Source organism: Papio anubis, chromosome 9, assembly GCF_008728515.1.
Source record: "Papio anubis isolate 15944 chromosome 9, Panubis1.0, whole genome shotgun sequence".
NCBI lineage: Eukaryota > Metazoa > Chordata > Mammalia > Primates > Cercopithecidae > Papio > Papio anubis.
This window is the reverse complement of record NC_044984.1, coordinates 62,986,007-63,006,130: the sequence shown is the minus strand read 5'-3', so window position 1 is coordinate 63,006,130 and position 20,124 is coordinate 62,986,007. Positions and strand designations below refer to the sequence as shown.

Genomic DNA, 20,124 nt, shown 5'->3' with positions numbered 1-20,124 from the left:
TGGAAAATACTTTGAAAAAGTTTGTGTGAAGAGCTTCTTTACAATTTATTTTTACATTTTAAAAATAATTCTGTAAGAATTCAGTTCTTACAGAAGAATTCAATTATAGCATATTTAAGAAAAATATCGATTCTCTAAAAAGTGCTTAATCCACATCACTCAGATTTTTATAACCACAATATTCTAACTTCATCCTATATTTTAAAAAATTCATAGTGTAACATCCATCAAAGTATTTTAAATCGTTCCTCTTTTACCTACCTCCTCAAAGAGCTACTGAACATTACCCAAAGGCTCTGTTCATAAGTAATACTGCTTGATTTACAAAATTATTTCTCAAGGAAAACTTCAAAAGGTGGTTATGTGGATACCCGAAAAATACCAGAAAACCCCCTGCTTACTTATTCCTGTAATTAATGAGTCTGGTTTGCCCAAATGTTAAATTATGAAACCACGCTGTGTAAAATGCACCTATTACAATTAAAACCAGGGTAAACCCATATTTATTTACTAGCACTGTTAAAACATTACACAAACACATTCAAGTGGCAAGTAATTATAATGCAAGCCCTTGCATGGCAATCCAAATTTATTGAACTACTGATGCTAAGTTATACAAAATTGCACCACTTTAATTAAGGCTTTTAGTTTACATTTGGCCACCTCAAAGTAGTTGTAACATTAGGTTGGTCAATTTAAATACTGTGGCTCCCTGTTGGATAGACACACAATCTTTACATCCAAACATTAATGCATACAAAGCAACAAGGCATTGTTAAATAAAACAGCAATAGTTACTGCAAATTAGGCCTTGTGACCAATTACATATGATTAAAATTACTTCCCACATTCACATCCACAGTACTCGTCCACCATTTAACATCTCAACCAAAACGTTACACATGTGAAACGATCACTAACAGGCAAAAATACTAAACCTGTATATTTGGTATTGCAAATACACTTATGCATGAGCAAGCAAGGGATTCACAGTGAGAATCTACAGCTGCAGAAGCCTGAAAATGATTTACAAAAATTGTTAAATCATTAAAAAATTGTTTGAAAATATACACTTCTTGTTGTAGACCCCCACTGTACACACGACTATAAACATTGTTCCCTATGTAAACAAAAAAAGGAAACATACAATAAGAGATTTGAAAAGTCTGGACATTTCCTTCCCAACAGATATTAAAGGCAACGTCTTTAATCTAAGACATTATACTGAAAGGACTATCATATTTTAAAGACAAGATCACTGTCTCCACAGGTTTTTTAAAAATTAAAAAAACTATATAGCTGTGTTAATCAAAGCGCTTATTTTGTACAATAATAATGACCTTGAATTTCTTAAAAAAAATTACAATAAGCTACAAGTATCAAAGAAGCGAAGTTATCTGGAGTAGTCTATATAGGAGCTCTTTGGACTTTCTTTTATTATGCTAAAATAGTGGTGCTTTTAGGATTTACATTATTGTACTCTCCAATACAAAGTATGGGGCATGTTAAAGTATACAGTACACCATTTTCATACATGTACAACATTGGTGGATGAAGAATGTCTCTTAGCAGTAATACTGGATGTAGCCTCTGGTTTTACCAGCTGCGTACTCTAGGACTATTATATAAGTAAAAATCTCTCTTGTGATACTGGAAAGTGATTAGAATGTGCAAACTGATATAGTAGCTTTCATCCGCCTCTTAAAGGGTACCACCACAGGAAAGTCCATTTAAGATGTTGGTAGGTTTAACAAAGTTGGAATGCTGGCACTGTTGAATTGGGCAACAGTTCTTCAGACCTGTCAAAAGGGAAAGAATTAATTAAAAACATGGGCTGGAAAAAGTAAAGACCCAAAAGGAAACAGTTAAGAAAACAAGTCTTAAAAGTGTTAGAAATGAATATAATCTAGGTTCTTGTTCTAGGCATTACATTAGTGGCAACGTACCACAATTAATGGCAGACCTTTTCATCTCTTCATTCCAAAAAGATGAAGTCTATTCTGTTGCCCTCTTGAAAGTCAGTTAAATGAAAATCTTAGGAACAGAAAGGGAAAGTACCTTTGTGCACATTTTTGTGCATTACCTTCCAAGGATTAAAAAGGAAAAAATCACATTAAAATTGTTAGTCAAGTCAACCTTACTAGAATTAGGATTAAAAAGTCAGACAGCAATATTAACAAAATGGGTGATCCTGTGTTTACACAATCATAGTGTAATCCCAGAATTAGATCGTAAGTATAGAATGCACATCTAACCATTTTTTTCCTAGTATCAGATAATCAAGTTCTTCCTTACTCTTTCAATAAGAGTGGCTAAAAAGCTCGTTCAGAGAAGCAGACAAGTAGAATTTATTTCATGATGGTGTTTTACAGATTTACAATCACGTTATATACTTTCTAAATTCCACATTTAAACATTCTATTAAGACTGATGTCAGAAAAAGTTGGTATTATACTAAAATCACATGTAAAGTTTTTTAAAAAGTAAACTTAGAACTGTTAAATATGTACTTTGAATAATTTTCTACATACGTGCCTGCACTAAAAAAATGTTTCCTATTTTATTTTCCTGGTGATCAGACTTGTTACAAGCTCCGAAGAGTTGTTAATATAGACGTGGCTGCTGAAATAATTTTCACAAATGCCTAGAACTTTAGGTCCTCATTCTGAGTCTGAACGAGGTTTGCAATCAAGTTTTCTAAATCCTAGCAGACTTGCAAATTAAAAAAGACAGATGGAAGTGTGTGAGCTCAAGCACATGTGTGCTGCTAAGAATGGGCACGTGGTCAGGAATTACAGGATATCAGAATGAGATGATATATCACTAAACAGAAAGCCCTAGATGGAAGGTGGGAATAAAAACTCTAAAAAGATACAGAATCAAAGTGCTACGCCAGCACTGAGTCAATTAACATAGGAAGAAACAAGAGTCAGGAATATCAAAGGTTCTTAAGAATAAACAAACAATTTAACAATAGTTTAATGACAGGTGAAGAGGAAACCATTATCATTGGCAAACAGCAGCTAACAGTTGAGTGTTAAGTATGTGCCAGGCAATGAGAGAGATCTGTGCAGCAAACCCCTATGGTACACGTTTACCTATGTAACAAACCTGCACATCCTGCACATGTACCCTGGAACTTAAAAGTTGAACAGGAAAAAGTGACTGGCGCATGATGAACATCTCAGGGGTGGGGGGGGGGTGCATGTGTGTGTGTGTGTTTTAAATTAGGGATGGGGTTGGCTGGGCATGGTGGCACATGCCTGTAATCCCAGCTACTCGGGAGGCTGAGGCAGGAGAATTGCTTGAACCCAGGAGGCGAAGGTTGCAGTGAGCTGAGATTGCACCACTGCACTCCAGCATGGCGACAGAGCAAGACTCTGTCTCAAAAATAAATAAATACATATAAATAAATAAATAAATTAGGGATGGGGTCTAGCTATGTTGCCCAAACTGATCTTCGACTCCTTGCCTCTAGCAATCCTGCCTCAGCCTCCCAAAGTTCTAGGAATATAGGCATGAACTGCTGTACTTGGCCATGTTAGGGGTTTTTATTAGCAACACTACCCTGTATTTATTTTAATACAGAATTTATCATGTTTTGCAATTAACTGTCTTTCTCGTTCAGTATACCTGAATTAGCTTAAAGTAATTAAGAGTCAAGGAGAGAAGGCTGGTCTTGTTCACCACTGTATTGCCAGCACCAACCAGTATACAGAATGAACTTATGTAGAATATTCACTTAGTCAGGTGTGGTGGCCCAGCACTTTGGGAGGCCAAGGTGGGTGGATCACTTGAGGTCAGGAGTTCAAGACTAGCCTGACCAACACGGAGAAACCCCGTCTCTACTAAAAATACAAAAATTAGCCAGGCATGGTGGCACATGCCTGTGATCCCAGCTACTCGGGAGGCTGAGGCAGAAGAATTGCTTGAACCTGTGAGGCGGAGGTTGCAGTGAGCTGAGACTGCGCCACTGCACTCCAGCCTGGGTGACAGAGCGAAACTCCATCTCAAAAACAAAAAGAATACTTTACTCATGATGATAGGTAAATATTTTAATTAATAAGATAGCATACTAACTCATGGATATCTTATAAAAATAAACCATTTATTTTTCAGAACCAACAAAAAGAATTCTATACTTGCTTTCATGACAGAGTGCCCTTAATAAGGTTGAGTGATTAAAAGTTAGAGGAAAGATAAGTGAACATACCTGGCTCAGAGCTACAATGCATTTAGTATATTAAAGCAGCTGACATGATGACTTTTTGCGAGCCTTCCCAGGCACTGGAGTTTTTCTGTTAATTTGCCGCACTAGGTCATAAAAGATCTGCAAATACATTAATTTGTTTTAATTTACAGGCGGAACACCTCCCCCCGCAAAAATAAAAAAGTTAATTGAAAAAACAGAAATTTCCATGGATATAAATTAATCCCCAGAATTGTTCAGCTAAGGAATGAGAATAAAATCAGGTGTTATAACTGCCAAGCTCAAATTTTTTGGGGAGTGTTAATATTGTGCTCCTTAAAATACTTAATTGAAGGAGTTGCAGACACCTTAACTTAGTTCAATTAGAACATTTACCATCACACAAAGAAAAACTCCTTTTAAAAACTGTAAGTTTTTGCTCTACAACATGACTTGGAGCCTTTCAAGAACCATGCATGCCTTTTGGCATTTTAGTCTCTATTTTTTTCATAACATCCTTCATATACCTGAAGTCTTAATCTGTCTTCCCTATCCCTGTATTTTCTGTCCAGTCTTCCTTTTTCATGGTACATATCAATGTACAAGTATTTAATAGAGACTGAAATAGTATTGTTGTTTATTTACTACATGGATACATTTAACATAAGAGGTGTTTTTTTTTTTTTTTTTTGTCCTGTAACATCATTATGTACCCTGAGTACATATTAAGTTGGGGTTAAGACATTTTCTGTTCATCTTCAATGTTGTACTTCAAATAAAGAGCCACTGTAAGTATATTTGACCATACCTCATTAACATTTATTTTTGATTTTGCAGAAGATTCTAAGAATGCACAGTTGTTCCATTGTCTTGCTAGATTTTGACCTTGTTCCTTTCCTACAACTCTTTCATCTTCCAAGTCACACTTATTACCAACAAGAATCATTGGAACCTAAAAATACATTTGTGAGAGTAAAAACAAATAAGTAAATATGCTATATGAATTGAAATAAAAAGAATTCTAAGAGTCAAATCTAAGAATTACTTTTCATATAATGCCACAGAAAAAAATAATGTATAATAAAATTTACAGCCTTAATAATTTAATCTGTAACATAAACATAAGTATTAACTTTGATGTCAATTATCTCCACTGCCTTCTCTTTTCATGGAGATGTCAAACAATAACTCCAAAGGGAAGAGAGAAAGAAAGAAAACTCTCATATGTTAAGTAAAAAGAACACAACCTAGTCAATATAGACCTAAATAAGACACTTTTACATAAAATTTTGAGAAAACAAGCTATGATCCTGTTATGAGAGATGGGGGAAAAAACCTTAAAATTGTATCATAATGAACTTATAACTAATTATACTAAGCAAAACATAAACTTTTTAAAAGGAAGTACAAAACGGTGTTATTGTGAAAATCTAATATATTTCAGCATTTAAAAATGTTTCTCTAAAGGGTGTGGAATCAACTTCAAGTTTTCTGGATTCCTGACGTGCATTTATTAAACTCAGCATTCTCAGTTGCACAACACGAAAAGGAGAAATTTGGAAGGCCCCCAAAGCAGAATTTTTAATTTCTCAAAGTCTTGTATTAAAAAACCCAATCAAGGCCGGACACAGTGGCTCACGCTTGTAATCCTAGCACTCTGGGAGGCCGAGGCAGGTGGATCACCTGAGGTCAGGAGCTGGAGACCAGCCTGGCCAACAGGGCGAAACCCTGTCTCTACTAAAAATACAAAAATTAGCCGGGTGTGGTAACACAAGTCTGTAATCCCAGCTACTTGGGAGGCTGACACAGGAGAATTGCTTGAACTTGGGTGGCAGAGGTTGCAGTGAGCCGAGGTCGTGCCATTGCACTCCAGCCTGGGCGACAGGGCAAGACTCCGTCTCAAAAACAAAAAACCCCAAAAAACCACTCAAACTTAATTTACTAAAAATCAAGACCACTTATTAAATGGATTTACAAATTAAAAAATGTTCCCTGAGGTTGCTGTAATTATGTAGGGTCCCCCCAAATTCCCTTGTTTCAGAAGTCCAGAAAATAACAGTATTTACCATGGGTGTCTCCCAGCTCTCACAATATTTGCTATAATTAAACTGCAGTACAACGAGTCTCATTTATTTATTTTGAGACAGGGTCTCACTCTGTCACCCTGGTTGGAGTGCAGTGATGTGATCTGGGCGCACTGCCAACCCTCTACCTCCCAGGCTTAAGCAATTGTTCCACCTCAGCCTCCCAAGTAGCTGGGACCACAGGCACACGCCACCACGCCGGCTTTTTTTTTTTTTTTTTTTAAATTTCTGGTAGAGGTGGGGTTTTGCTGTGTTGCCCAGGGAAGTCTTGAACTCCTGAGCTCAGAGGATCTACCTGCCTTTGCCTCCCAAAGTGCTGGGATTAGAGGTGTGAGCTACCATGCCCAACCTAGTTCTTACGGTATCCAGATCAGCATCACCAACACCACCTCGAAACTTGTTAAAAATGCAAATTCTTGGGCCCTACTGCTGACCTACTGAATCACAAGTTCTGAGATCTCAGCCCAGCCATCTATGTTTTAACTGGTCCTACAGGTGATTCTGATGCAAAATCAATTTTGAGAACCACTGCTGTATTTAGTGTGATGAGGAACTAAACTCCATTATGGTAGACTCTGAAGGGGCACCTAAATTAATAATGTTAGAATCTAATGTATTTGTTGCCTTTCTTTTCTTTTTTCTTTCTTTTTTTTTTTTTGAGTCGGAATCTGGCTCTGTCGCCCAGGCTGGAGTGCAGTGGCCGGATCTCAGCTCACTGCAAGCTCCGCCTCCCAGGTCTACGCCATTCTCCTGCCTCAGCCTCCCGAGTAGTTGGGACTACAGGCACCTGCCACCTCGCCCGGCTAGTTTTTTGTATTTTTTTTTAGTAGAGACGGGGTTTCACCGTGTTAGCCAGGCTGGTCTCGATCTCCTGACCTCGTGATCCGCCTGTCTCAGCCTCCCAAAGTGCTGGGATTACAGGCTTGAGCCACCGCGCCCGGCGCCTTTCTTTAAAAATTATTATTATTATTATTGTCCGGGCACAGTGGCTCATGCCTGTAATCCCAGCACTTTGGGAAGCCGAGGTGGGTGGATCACCTGAGGTCAGGAGACCATCCTGACCAACATGGTGAAACCCCGTCTCTACCAAAAACACAAAAATTAGCCAGGTATAGTGGCATGCGCCTTCGTCCCAGCTACTCAGGAGGCTGAGGCAGGAGAACTGCTTGAACCCAGTAAGGTGGATGATGCAGTGAGCCCAGACTGCGCCACTGCACTCCAGCCTGGTGACAGAGTGACACTCCAGCCTGGAGACAGAGTGAAACTCTGTCTCATAAAATAAAAATAAAAAAAAAGGCCAGAGGCAGTGGATCATGTAATCCCAGCACTTTGGGAGGCTGAGGCGGGTGGATCACAAGGTCAGGAGATCGAGACCATCCTGGCTAACATGGTGAAACCCTGCCTCTACTAAAAATACAAAAAATTAGCTGGGCATGGTGGCGGGCACCTGTAGTCCCAACTACCCTGGGAGGCTGCGGCAGCAGAATGGCGGGAACCCGGGAGGCGGAGCTATCGGGCCACTGCACTCCAGCCTGGGCGACAGAGCGAGACTGTGTCTCAAAGAAAAAAAAAAGAAGGAAGGGTGTAACATTTAATTTTCACAGGATAATGGCAAATGAGGAAATTTCTCACTTTCCACATTATATATATTTGAAAACATGTATGGGTATTTTTGCCTTTCAAGGAAAAAGTATAAAAAAACCAACACCCCCCTCCCCACCAAAATACATGAGCTTTAAAATGAATTTAAATTTAGACTTATACAATTATAATCAGAGTTTTGAAATAAAATATATTTATTAGGAAGTCAGCTTACATCATCAGTGTCTTTAACTCGAAGAATCTGTTCTCTCAGGTCTTGTAAATCGTTAAATGTGGACTGTGCTGTGATGGAATAAACTAATGCAAATCCTTGTCCATTTTTCATGTACAAATCCCTCATTGCTGTAAATTGTTCCTACAATAGAAAGAAAGGGACGTTAAAAAACAAGAATGTTTTGACAGTTATTTTTACAATTTCGAAGTCTATAATTATAGCTCAATGAAGAATATTGTAGTATTATGTAACTTTGTTAAAATTACAATCTATGACAAAATACTATTTGAAAACCTGGCATTTTAGTTCCTTTTTTTGGAGACAGAGTCTTGCTCTGTCACCGGGCTGGAGTGCAGTGGCGCGATCTCAGCTCACTGTAACCTCTGCCTCCCGGGTTCAAGTGATTCCTCTGCCTCAGCCTCTAGAGTAGCTGGGACTATAGGCGGGTGCCACCACGCCCGGCTATTGTATTTTGGTAGAGATGGGGTTTCACCATGTTGGCCAGGATGGTCTCCATCTCCTGATCTCGTGATCTGCCCATCTCAGCCTCCCAAAGTGCTAGGATTTACAGGCGTGAGCCATCACACCTGGCCAGAAATAGGTTTCTTATTTAAAAATCATACACCAAAGTAGATTTATATATAAAAAAATATACTCAAGTGCAACAGAAATATCCCGTCCCCAAAAGTTACTAAAGGCAGCTTTTAAAATACATCATAATGTGTAAGAGCACCTCAACTGTATCAGCCAAGTTAATCTATACAGCTATGACTCAAATACTGTAGTTCTGTAGGGCTCCATCAGCATGATCTACACCATCCCATTTTCCCATACTACTTTTTCTTCGCTAGACTGAGAGCATTCGAAGGTAAGAACACAGTGCCTGACATGTATCAAGTATTCAAACATTAGCTGAATGAATACCATACACCAAGAACAAATCTTCCCTTCCTCTTCACATACCTACAAATCTAGTTTGTCTATAAATACCTGGAAGGAGAACAGATACCAATCAAAATATTTCTTTTTCTTTTGAGATGGAGACTCGCTCTGTCACCCAAGCTGGAGTGCAGTGGTGCGTTATCAGCTCACTGCAACCTCTACCTCCAAGGTTCAAGCGATTCTCCTGCCTCAGCCTCCTGAGTAGCTGGGACTACAGGTGCCTGCCACTGCATCTGGCTAATTTTTGTATTTTAATAGAGACGGGGTTTCACCATGTTGGCCAGGCTGGTCTTCGAACTCCTGACCTCAGGCGATCCGCCCACTTTGGCCTCCCAAAGTGCTGGGATTACAAGGCGTGAGTCATCGCACCCAGCCTCAATCAAAATATTTCACACAGCTGCTGAGGAATGAATGTATGCCTGTATTATTTGAAATATGGTAATATATTGTTTTAAAAGTACTAGTGAGACTGAAAATTTTCCTTCTAACACATTTTCTAAACTTTTAAATGACCCACTGCAATTACAAAAAGTGCAATATACTTTTGTTTTGTTTTGTTTTTGAGACGGAGTCTTGCTTTATTGCCCAGGCTGGACTGCAGTGGCGCGATCTTGGCTTACTGCAACCTCCGCCTCCTGGGTTCAAGCTATTCTCCTGCCTCAGCCTCCCGAGTAACTGGGATTACAGGTGTGTACCACCACACTCGGCTAATTTTTTAATATTTTTAGTAGATATGGGGTTTCACTGTGTTGGCCAGGCTGGTCTCGAACTCCTCACCTTAAGTGATCCACCCACCTTGGCCTCCCAAAGTGCTGGGATTACAGGCGTGAGCTACTGCGCCCGGCCAATATAAAACTAAGAATTCAACAGAACAACAACAACAAAAAGATTTAAAGTTTAGCAACCAGTACTCTTATTTTTTTTTTTGAGACACAGTCTTGCTCTGTCACCCAGGCTGGAGTGTAGTGGCACAGTCTCCACAGTCTTAGCTCACTGCAACCTCTGTCTCCTGGGTTCAAGAGATTCTCCTGCCTCAGCCTCCTGAGTAGCTGGGATTACAGGCATGTTCCACCATGCCCGGCTAATTTTTATATTTTTAGTAAAGACGGGGTTTAGCCATGTTGGCCAGGCTGGTCTTGAACTCCTGACCTCAAGTGATCTGGCAACCTTGGCATCCCAAAGTGCTGGGATCAGAGGTGTGAGCCACTACGACCAGCTGCAAGCAGTACTTTTAAATAAGCTTAACTAATATTTGTCTGTAGAGTACTAGCATTTATGAAGTCAATACTGTACAAACGGTGCATATACTTTGATATTTAGTTTTACCTACCGTTCCTGCAGTATCCAAGATTTCAAGCATACACTGTTGTGCATCTACTTCAACTTGCTGGTAGAAAAATTAAAATACATGTTCATTTTTTAAATGTAAGACTACCTTAATATACACAAAAAAGCTAATGTATCAAAAATAAGATACACAGATTATAACAACTTTACAAATTAGTATCAAGCAATACTTCAACAAAGCAGGAGGAAAAATAGCTAAGTAATCAAGATTCAAAGACCCCCAAATTGTAATCGGGTTCAAAAGCCATGTGTTCTCAAGTCAACACAGGGAAACCTACAAGATCCAGTCTCAATATGATCTCTCAGCACTTAATTCTAGAGAAAAAATAGTTTCAAAATAGCTCAAATAAATAAACAAAACCAGCAATAGTTCCAACAATATCGTAAGTAATCTATCTCAATTCTCCCATGATACTTTCGATATACCTCATTTCTCTAGGTAACTATATGCCCTCACCATACTGGAACAAGATTTCTGGTATTAAGGAAGCAGAGCCACAGCTATTAAATAAATTGCACATATATCCCTGTTACCCCTTTCCATCTAATATTTCCTAGGGAAAAATAGGTATTTAGAATTAGATATAGAAAGAAAAGAGTATTACTGTCTCACAGCTGGGGTGCAAAAAAGTTTCCAGTTTTTTTGGTAGACTGTGGACATGGAGGGAGGAACGGAAACACAGTATTTGTACAACAGCAGGGCCAGGTTAGTTGCTTCATAAAAGCTGGGAAATACCTCTTTCCCTACTATGTTAAAAATGTCTACACATTGTTTTATTGTCACATAATGTTAGTGGTCACAGGAATTCACCTTACTATAGGCTGAGCATTCCTAATCTAAAAATTCAAAAATTGCAATGTTCCAAATCCAAAACTTTTTGAGCCATGTGTGGAACATCATGCTACAAGTGGAAAATTCCACACATGAGCTCATGTGACCAGTCACAGTCAAAATGCAGCCAAAACTTTGCTTCATGCATAAGAATATTAAAAATATTACATAAGATTATGTGTATAAGGTGTATATGAAACCATGAATTGTTTAGGCATGGGTCCCATTCTATTTCATTATGTATATACAAATATTTTAAAATCAGAAAATAATCTGAAATCTGAAAACACTTCTGGTCCCAGGTATTTCGGATAAGGGATATTCAACCCATATTGTGAGTGGTGGCACTTTCTCAAGAGGTTAGTAAGTAGAAAGCTTAGGAAGACTTGTGTCCACCAATTTCTAGGTTAAAAAGAAGGGAGCTTGAGAGTAATCAGTCTTGCTAGGTAGGGGATAGGAAGTAACATGGGGCTACTACTTGAAATGGATGGCATGCTTTAAAGTTTGCGTGTCAAATTACAACTTTAGGGTCAGGATAAACTTAAAATTCTGTGAATATGTGAGAGTATGAGGGTTTATGATCCTCTTAAACTGGTAAATATGCAATGCCAGAAAGTAATTGTAAACTTTTCCCACTAATTTTATAAATTAACTCTGCCTCCATCCTACTTTGTACAAAACATTCAATAATTATACAGCTAAAATATTTATATTAAAATCAAAAGCAAAAGGCCTTCCAAAGTAATATATACCTTTCTATAAGAATCTTCTATCGTAGGATCATATTTTTCTACAAAAATTCCTTGAACAAACTGTACAGTCTGAAAAAAAAATTAAGAAACCATTATACTTCTAAAGAAAAGAGTACATTCAATCTTTAAATTGTAAACTGATTTCACACAGGGAGTTACACCATCGGTGAAAAAAACCACAGCCAATACTACATTTGAATGTATATATTTGGTAAGAAAATTACCTCAGAAAGCTGTTTTATTATTTTTAAATAAATAATCACTATGCTCCTTATTGGGTAATTCTAAATTTAGAGATCATATATTTAAAAATTTTAAATGTCTCTTGTTTCAGTCTTTTATTCTTTCATTTTTTTTCTTTGAGACAGAGTCTTGCTCTGTCTCCCACGCTGGAGTGCAGTGACACAATCTTGGCTCACTGCAACCTCCGCCTCCTGGGTTCAGGCCATTCTCCCACATCAGCCTCCCAAGTAGCTGGGATTATAGGCATGCACCACCACATCTGGCTAATTTTTGTATTTTTAGTAGAGATGGGGTTTCACTATATTGGCCAGGCTGCTTTAGAACTCCTGACCTCAGGTGATCTGCCCGCCTCGGCCTCCGAAAGTGTTGGGATTACAGGTGTGAGCCACCGTGCCGGTGTTGTTTCAGTCTTAAGAGCTTAAATTTGAATTTTAAATTAGAAATTGACTAATTTTATGTTATGTATACACACATACATGCACAATCAACTGACCTCCCCATCACTTTGGATACAAATTGAAAAAGCAGTTCATTTCATATCGTATATACTTCTCCGTTTGTTCCAAGCATGTCAATTCTCAGCTAGGTGGCCTTTCTAAGTGGCCAAGATGGTTTATCTTATGAGTGAGGCAGAAGGTCAATCTATTTGCTTGTGAGGCTTTGCTAAGCTCTGAACTATTCATCAAATTATTTTCCCTACGTTTTTCCCCTTTCCCAACCCTCATTACCGAGTTATGCTTCCTACACCATTCCTTGATGCAGAAAACATGGCCATTAAAATAATAATGTAAAACTGGACAGTCAAACGTAATATTTGAAGAAGACTTTTTATAAGCTTTGATATTTTCTAACATAAAATGTATAGGGTAAGACTATTTGTAAGAAGAAAAAGCAAGCCAGGCATGGTGATTTATACCTGTAATTCCAGCACTTTGGGAGGCAAAGGTGGATTACTTGAGGCCAGGAGTTTAAGACCAGCCTGAGCAATACAGCAAGACACCATCTCTACAAAAATCTTTAAAAATCAGCCTGGCATGAAGGCACATGCCTGCCTGTAGTCCCAAGCATTCAGGAGGCTGAGATCACCTGACCCCTAGCCTGGGCAACAGAGTGAGACCTTGTCTGAAAACAAATAAAAATAAAAAGACCAAAACTTATTCTACCTGCCTCTGAAATGCAAATGCAAAAAGACACATATTTGTATGCTCTCAATCTCTGTGCTTAGCTCAAACTGTATTCCAGCATAATTCGTGTCATTCTGGAGTCAATGTTCCAGAGAGAATATGATCCACCCAGATATAATTAAAAGTTGAGTAAAATTACAAGAAAAATATTACATTGCTTCTAAAGTCATTAAGGGATTTTATCTTAACAAAGACTTATCAAAACCTAAAACTCAACAGAAAAAGAACGTCTCGGAGTGAAAGGCTTAGGTAAAGTAAGAATGACTTACCAAAGCAGACTTTCCAACGCCTCCTGAGCCAAGAACGACTAGCTTATACTCACGCATGATGCAGGCTTGTCAAAATCTAGTACCTTATTAAAGGAAAAAAAAAAAAAAAAAAGAATTCTAAGTAAAGTTTTGTATTCCTGTGCTTTTCACAGAAATAAAACATTCAGGAAAATAGATTTATTTAAAATGATTACTATACAACACAAATACAGAGCACCCTATGAGCAGACTTACTAAAAGATGCTCAGAGGTAGAAGAAAACTACAGAATCACTTGATATCAGGAGTTCAAGACCAGCCTGGCCACCATAGCAAAACCCTTTTTTTTGGGGGGGGGGGGGGCGCTTCACCACGTTGGCCAGGATGGTCTCAATCTCTTGACCTCATGATCCACCCGCCTCGGCCTCCCAAAGTGCTGGGATTACAGGCGTGAGCCACCATACCCAGCTGCAAAACCCTGTCTCTACAAAAAAAAAAAGACAAAAATTAGCCGAGTGTGGTGGCACATGCCTGTAATCCCAACTGCTCGCAAAGCTGAGGCATGAAAATTGCTTGAACCTGGGAGGCGGAGGTTGCAGTGAGCTGAGATCACGCCACTGGGCTCCAGCCTGGGCAACGCAGTGAGATTCCTGTCTCAAAAAAAAAAAAAAAAGATTTAATGGGATACAAAATAAAAATTGATTTAAGGAAATTTTCAAAAGTATTCTGGCACAGACCCAATAGCTAAAGTAAAGAGATGGCCTTTCTTTTTGTATATGGGTTCAGGTCTGAAATAGGAAACTTAAAATGGAAAATTGGTAATCTGAAAAAATCTACAATGGTTGAGATTTTCAGTCTTACAAACAAGCTAGAAAAAACTAAATAAAAGGGTCTTTGTTTTTGAAGAAATGAAAACCTACAGATGAAGCTACTTGTACAAACGGAGCCACAGGAGAAACTGATGTTGCACATTCACTAAGAAATGGAAGTACAGGCCGGGCACGGTGGCTCAAGCCTGTAATCCCAGCACTTTGGGAGGCCGAGATGGGTGGATCATGAGGTCAGGAGATCGAGACCATCCTGGCTAACACGTTGAAACCCCGTCTCTACTAAAAAAAAAAAAATACAGAAACTAGCCGGGCGACGTGGCGGGCGCCTGTAGTCCTAGCTACTCCGGAGGCTGAGGTAGGAGAATGGTTTAAGCTCGGGAGGCGGTGCTTGCATTGAGCTGAGATCCGGCCACTGCACTCCAGCCTGGGCGACACAGCCAGACTCTGTCTCAAAAAAAAAAAAAAAAAAAAAAGAAATGGAAGTACAATAACCCCAAATCTGTTCAATTTTGCTGCTCCAAGGGTAATATGAGCATCCAATTCTCCACCCTTCCTCCAATGGGGGTGGGAGTGGGACTGACTACATATAGTCACAGGAAACCTTTTGGGGGTGATGGAAGTGTTCTAAAAACTGGTTGTAGTGGGCTGGACTACGCCTGTAATCCCAGCACTTTGGGAGGCCAAGGCGGGCAGATCACGAGGTCAGGAGTTTGCGACCAGCCTGGACAATATGGTGAAACCCCACTTCTACTAAAAATACAAAAAATTAGCAGGGCGTGGTGGTGGGCACCTGTAATCCCAGGTATTCCGGAGGCTGAGGCAGAAGAATCGCGTGAACCTGAGAGGCAGAGGTTGCAGTAAGCCGAGATCACACCACTGCACTCCAGCCCCAGCAAGAGTGGGAGACTCCATCTCAAAAAAACAAAACAAAACAAAACAAAAACCAAAAAACCCACAAAACAAAACACGCCAAAAACCGGTTGTAGTGATGGCTGCGCAACTGCGCAACTATATATATTCACTAAAACCTCCAAATGTAACACAACTGACCGAAACAACATAAAAACTACAATTTTAAAATACTGAATATAAAAACTATACATTTATCAGAGGTGTTTTCTAAGAGACGTATGCCTTTATTTTCTTATCTCACAAAGGTGGCTGAGTTGGCTGTGGGAGTTATACTTCTTTAGTGAGATTAGGGACTCTTTTTCCCAGCTGCTTCATTTATCCATGAATGAGCATTATTATTTGTTGCTAGAATGAGTCAGGTTAATCCATATTATTGTATCTATCAGTAATTTGCTCCTTTTATTATTATTGATTAAAATATACCATCCGAATACATGACATTTTCTTTACCCATTCACACCAGCTGATGAAAATTTGGATTGTTTCCAGTTCGGGGATGTTATCAGGGTATTTTTGTTACCTTAAAGAGCAAAACAAAACAAAAAAGCCCCAACAGTACGATAGTCAAGATTTGAATCAATATTTTTTCAAATCTATGCTTTCTACTACACCAGTCTTGAAAACACTGTTTAAAAGACTTTTTTTAAGACTGAAATAACAAACAGATTTTTATTGTGAATGCCAACTCCGACTGACTGGCAACAGCCATTGTCCTGTTTTTAGGATGGTGTGGTTGCATCTAGTTTTGCAGAAAAGACAACTCTGCTCAATAAGCAACATAACTGGCTTGTAGTGCTGGTAGGGACTGGGAAAAAGTTGTAGCACCTGTATCTGTGTAGTGTATTTGTGATCTCTAGGCATAACCTTTCTGTTCAAGTGTTCTTTTCCTGAAGTCCTTAGTTCAGGTTAAGAATGAGCATTTTGAAATATGTCAATTCCCTAAAATTTCATGCACAATTAAAAATGGGAATAGTTATATCAGATTTTCAAAGAGATTTATAATAACTACTATTTGAGACATTGAGATTAATTGTTCTCTTTCACAGAACCCCATGGGGGAACAATTTTGACAGCATAGCATAGTGGCGAATGGTACCTAAGTTTCAAATCGTGGTTTTCTATAATCTTGGGCAAATCATGAAACCTTTCAGAGCCTCACTTTCCTTCCAGGTAAAATTAAGATAGTAACAGTTACATGATAAGGTTGTGAGACGGATTAAAAAGAATGTAAACTCCATAAGGATAGGGATTTTTGTCTGTTTTACTCACTGCCATATTCCCAGAACCTGAAACTGTGCCTGAAGTATGTGTTCCATAAATTAAAGAATAAGGAAACAAATGTAGTAATTCTTCAGTCACTGACACAACACCTTGCACATACTTGGGCAACAAAAGATAAATTTTAGGCTGGGCGCGGTGGCTCACGCCTGTAATCCCAGCACTTTGGGAGGCCCAGGCGGTTGGATCACTGGATGTCAGAAGTTCAAGACCAGCCTGGTCAACATGGTGAAGCCTCTAAAAATACAAAATTAGCCGGGTGTGGTGGCACGTGCCTGTAATCCCACTTACTCGGGAAACTGAGGCAAGAGAATACCTTGAACCTAGGAGGGGGAGGTTGCAGTGAGCCCAGAGCGCACCACTGCACTCCAACCTGGGCGACAGAGCAAGACTCCGTCTCAAAAAAAAAAGTAACTTTTAAAATAATAGTAATGTCAATGGTTTGAGCTGCCACTCACTACGCTAAGAGAACTGCTATTCCTCCTTCAGTTAAGAATCACGGCTCAACTTTTTTTTTTTTTTTTGAGACGAAGTCTCGCTCTGTCACCCAGGCTGGAGTGCAGTGGCGCAATCTCAGCTCAATGCAACCTCCGCCTCCCAGGTTCACACCATTCTCCTGCTTCAGCCTCCTGAACAGCTGGGACTACAGGTCCCTACCACCATGCCCGGCTTATTTTCTGTATGTATTATTTTTAGTAGAGATGGGGTTTCACCGTGTTAGCCAGGTTGGTCTCCATATCCTGACCTCGTGATTTGCCCGCCTCGGCCTCCTCAAGTGCTAGGATTACAGGCATGAGCCACCATGCCCCGCCCACTGCTTGACTCTTTAATCTATAGCTCAATAAAACATATAAGAACCCTCCATGTCAATATAAAAAAGCAAAAAGCTGTGCACACATCAGTATTGTGAATCATTTAAAAATGTTCAGAGATAATGACTGGGAAATAGCCCTCTTTTAAGTATTTAAAAAACACATTACTAAACAAAAATCCTGTAATATTGGCATTATCTCTGACAGCTAATACTAATCACAGAAGTCTTAATGAAATCTATTGTACCTCAAGTTATGCAGACTGCAATTTTGACAGCCTAGGAGGAATCTCATTATTGAAAAAATCTTGAGAGTATAATAGAAAATAAATTTCAATTCCCTGGAATAAAAAAAAAGAAAAAAAAATACACAACAAGGTGGTAGGATAGGGAATTGTTTTTCTTTTCCTTTTGCTTATTTTTTTCTGACAGTTCAATTGTTAACAAATAAAAAAATATACAACAAATGAAACAAAACCTGAAGTTAACAGAGAAATTGTGAAGTTGTTCCATAATTACCCCAATATTATATAATAAGAATGCTGATAATTACTGGTATTTTTAAGAAGCAGACTTTAGAAAATTCAAAAATACCAAGTTTAGCCACTCAACTCATAGAGTAACTATAAAACACTGATGTTGGAAGAGAAAAGTATTTCTTGGATTAATAAACTAATGGTGAGGGTACCTTTTTAAAGAAATAAGCAGGTAAGCATAAAAGAATCAATTAAAGTTTAATTCTGTTCTTTAAGCCTTAATTACTTCCCAGAAAACACTTCTCAAAAAGGGCTAAGAGATGCTTAACTACTGAAAATTACAACATTAAACATATTTTAAGTGCTTTATAGGAAAAGAAATACTCAATGTAAATGCTGACATTTTAAACACCTATCTTACATCAATGCAATATTTACCATTAATTAGCAAGCAAAGTTTATCTAGAATGAAAAGATAAATAAGGTAGCAAAGGACTTAAGTTAGTACTTTAACTGGTGTGCCACAAGCAAATGATTATATTCTGAGAAGCTTGCTCATTTTTAACTACTTGTACATCAGGTAGTTAGAAGATAAGGATTAAGTCAAAAAGAGGATACAAAGTAATACCAGAATACCTGATATTACAAATTATTAAGAGTTCTGACTATCAGAAGGTATTACTGCCATGTACTACCATTTAAAGTGAAGAGATTTTGGAAGAAAAATAAAAACTATAATCAACAGAAAAATAAACTCAAAGAAATTTTAGAATGAACAACCTTCAAGAAGTCAAAGGCAACACAAGTTAAATGAAACTGTGTTAGCAATGAGAGATATTGGCTAAATACTGTGCCTAAAATTATGGTGCTATTGGTCTACTGTGTAACATTCTAGTTTGAATTTCCAGCATAAATGATGGGATTTTGTTCATTTACATGTGCTCTCTTTACGGTATTCCTTGTAAACAATAGCATTTGTAAAAACTGGATGCAGTTTGAAACTATCTGTACAGTTAAGAATTACTAGTTAACAATAATATGCCTATGTATGAATTAATCTGCAAATGTGGTACATTTGTATTAATCTTTAGTCTATGAATTAACCAATTATACCAACTAATGAGGGACTCCTGGATCTTCATTTTACTCAACCCATTAAACAGAAAAGACTGTAGCATATATGCAAAATGAACTTAATGTTATCAACAGTGCAACTATACGATACTTCATCAGCGAAAAGGTGCAATTTCTGTATCAAGTAGGCACATACACAATTATAAACTTTATGCATGATTCACATTGCCTCTCCAACACAATCTAATATTACAGATGAAGAAGATCAATTAAATCTCTAAAGAAAGCTATCAAAATACTAAAAATTCCACTACTGTTCAAACTTAAAGTATTTTCTACACTGATTTAATTTGTTTTTATCTTTGATTCAGAGGAACTGTGGAATGCACTGATTTTTTCAAATGCATAAATGTTTCTGCTATTTATCTGAATATATTTTTGGGGTAGTTTTTAGTATTAGGTCATTTACATTTAAAGATTCCTAATTTGAGTTCCTTATATAATCACCTAAAATTTCTGTGACTACAACTAACCTGACTGATGAAAGTAACTGACAGCTTTCACACTTGGCTATTTACTTCTTGCAAAATACCTACTACCTTACTCATTTGTTTAAAAGTAGTTTACTTATTATTACTTCTACAACTTTTTCCATTTCCTCTACAGGCTGGAGTTTTACTTGCATTGGTTCTTTTTTATCAATTCAAAAAGCTGTTTAATTCTAGTTTCAGAGCAAACCACAGCAAAGACATGGAAAGACAAGAAAACAAAACCTCCTTTGGCATTGTCCAGAGTCAGGTTTCAGTGGCTGCTTCGTAACTATTTGAAATGAAAGTAGAAGAAGGGGGTGGTGGCTCATGCCTATAATGCCAGCACTCTGGGAGACAGAGACAAGTAGACTGCTTTAATGCAGGAGGAGTTCAAGACCAGCCTGGGCAACATGGCAAAACCTAGTCTTTACAAAAAATATGAAAATTAGCCAAGTGTAGTGGCACACACCTGTAGTCCCAGCTACTTGGGAGGCTGAGGTGGGAGCATCACTTGAGCCCAGGAGGTCGAGGCTTCAGTGAGCCATGTTTGTGCCACTGTACTCCAGCCTGGGTGACA

General features: G+C 38.4%; 1 protein-coding gene across 5 annotated transcripts in view; it reads right to left on the bottom strand.

The window, feature by feature from the left end:
• Positions 1-480: 480 nt before the first annotated feature.
• RAP1B (RAP1B, member of RAS oncogene family) overlaps positions 481-20,124 on the bottom strand; it is a 51,308-nt gene continuing 31,664 nt past the window's right edge. For 3 of the 5 annotated variants that reach the window (XM_003906748.3, XM_009181171.2, XM_031650610.1), the window contains exons 2-8: positions 13,659-13,741; positions 11,963-12,031; positions 10,362-10,418; positions 8,090-8,230; positions 4,998-5,141; positions 4,214-4,330; positions 481-1,799 (exon numbers count right to left, since the gene is read on the bottom strand). In XM_003906748.3, coding sequence (XP_003906797.1) covers positions 4,244-4,330; positions 4,998-5,141; positions 8,090-8,230; positions 10,362-10,418; positions 11,963-12,031; positions 13,659-13,715 — 555 coding nt within the window. In that variant the 5' untranslated portion in view covers positions 13,716-13,741 and the 3' untranslated portion in view covers positions 481-1,799; positions 4,214-4,243. The remainder of the gene's footprint in view (positions 1,800-4,213; positions 4,331-4,997; positions 5,142-8,089; positions 8,231-10,361; positions 10,419-11,962; positions 12,032-13,658; positions 13,742-20,124) is intronic. The other 2 variants (XM_009181173.2, XM_009181172.2) reach the window with 1 other exon arrangement.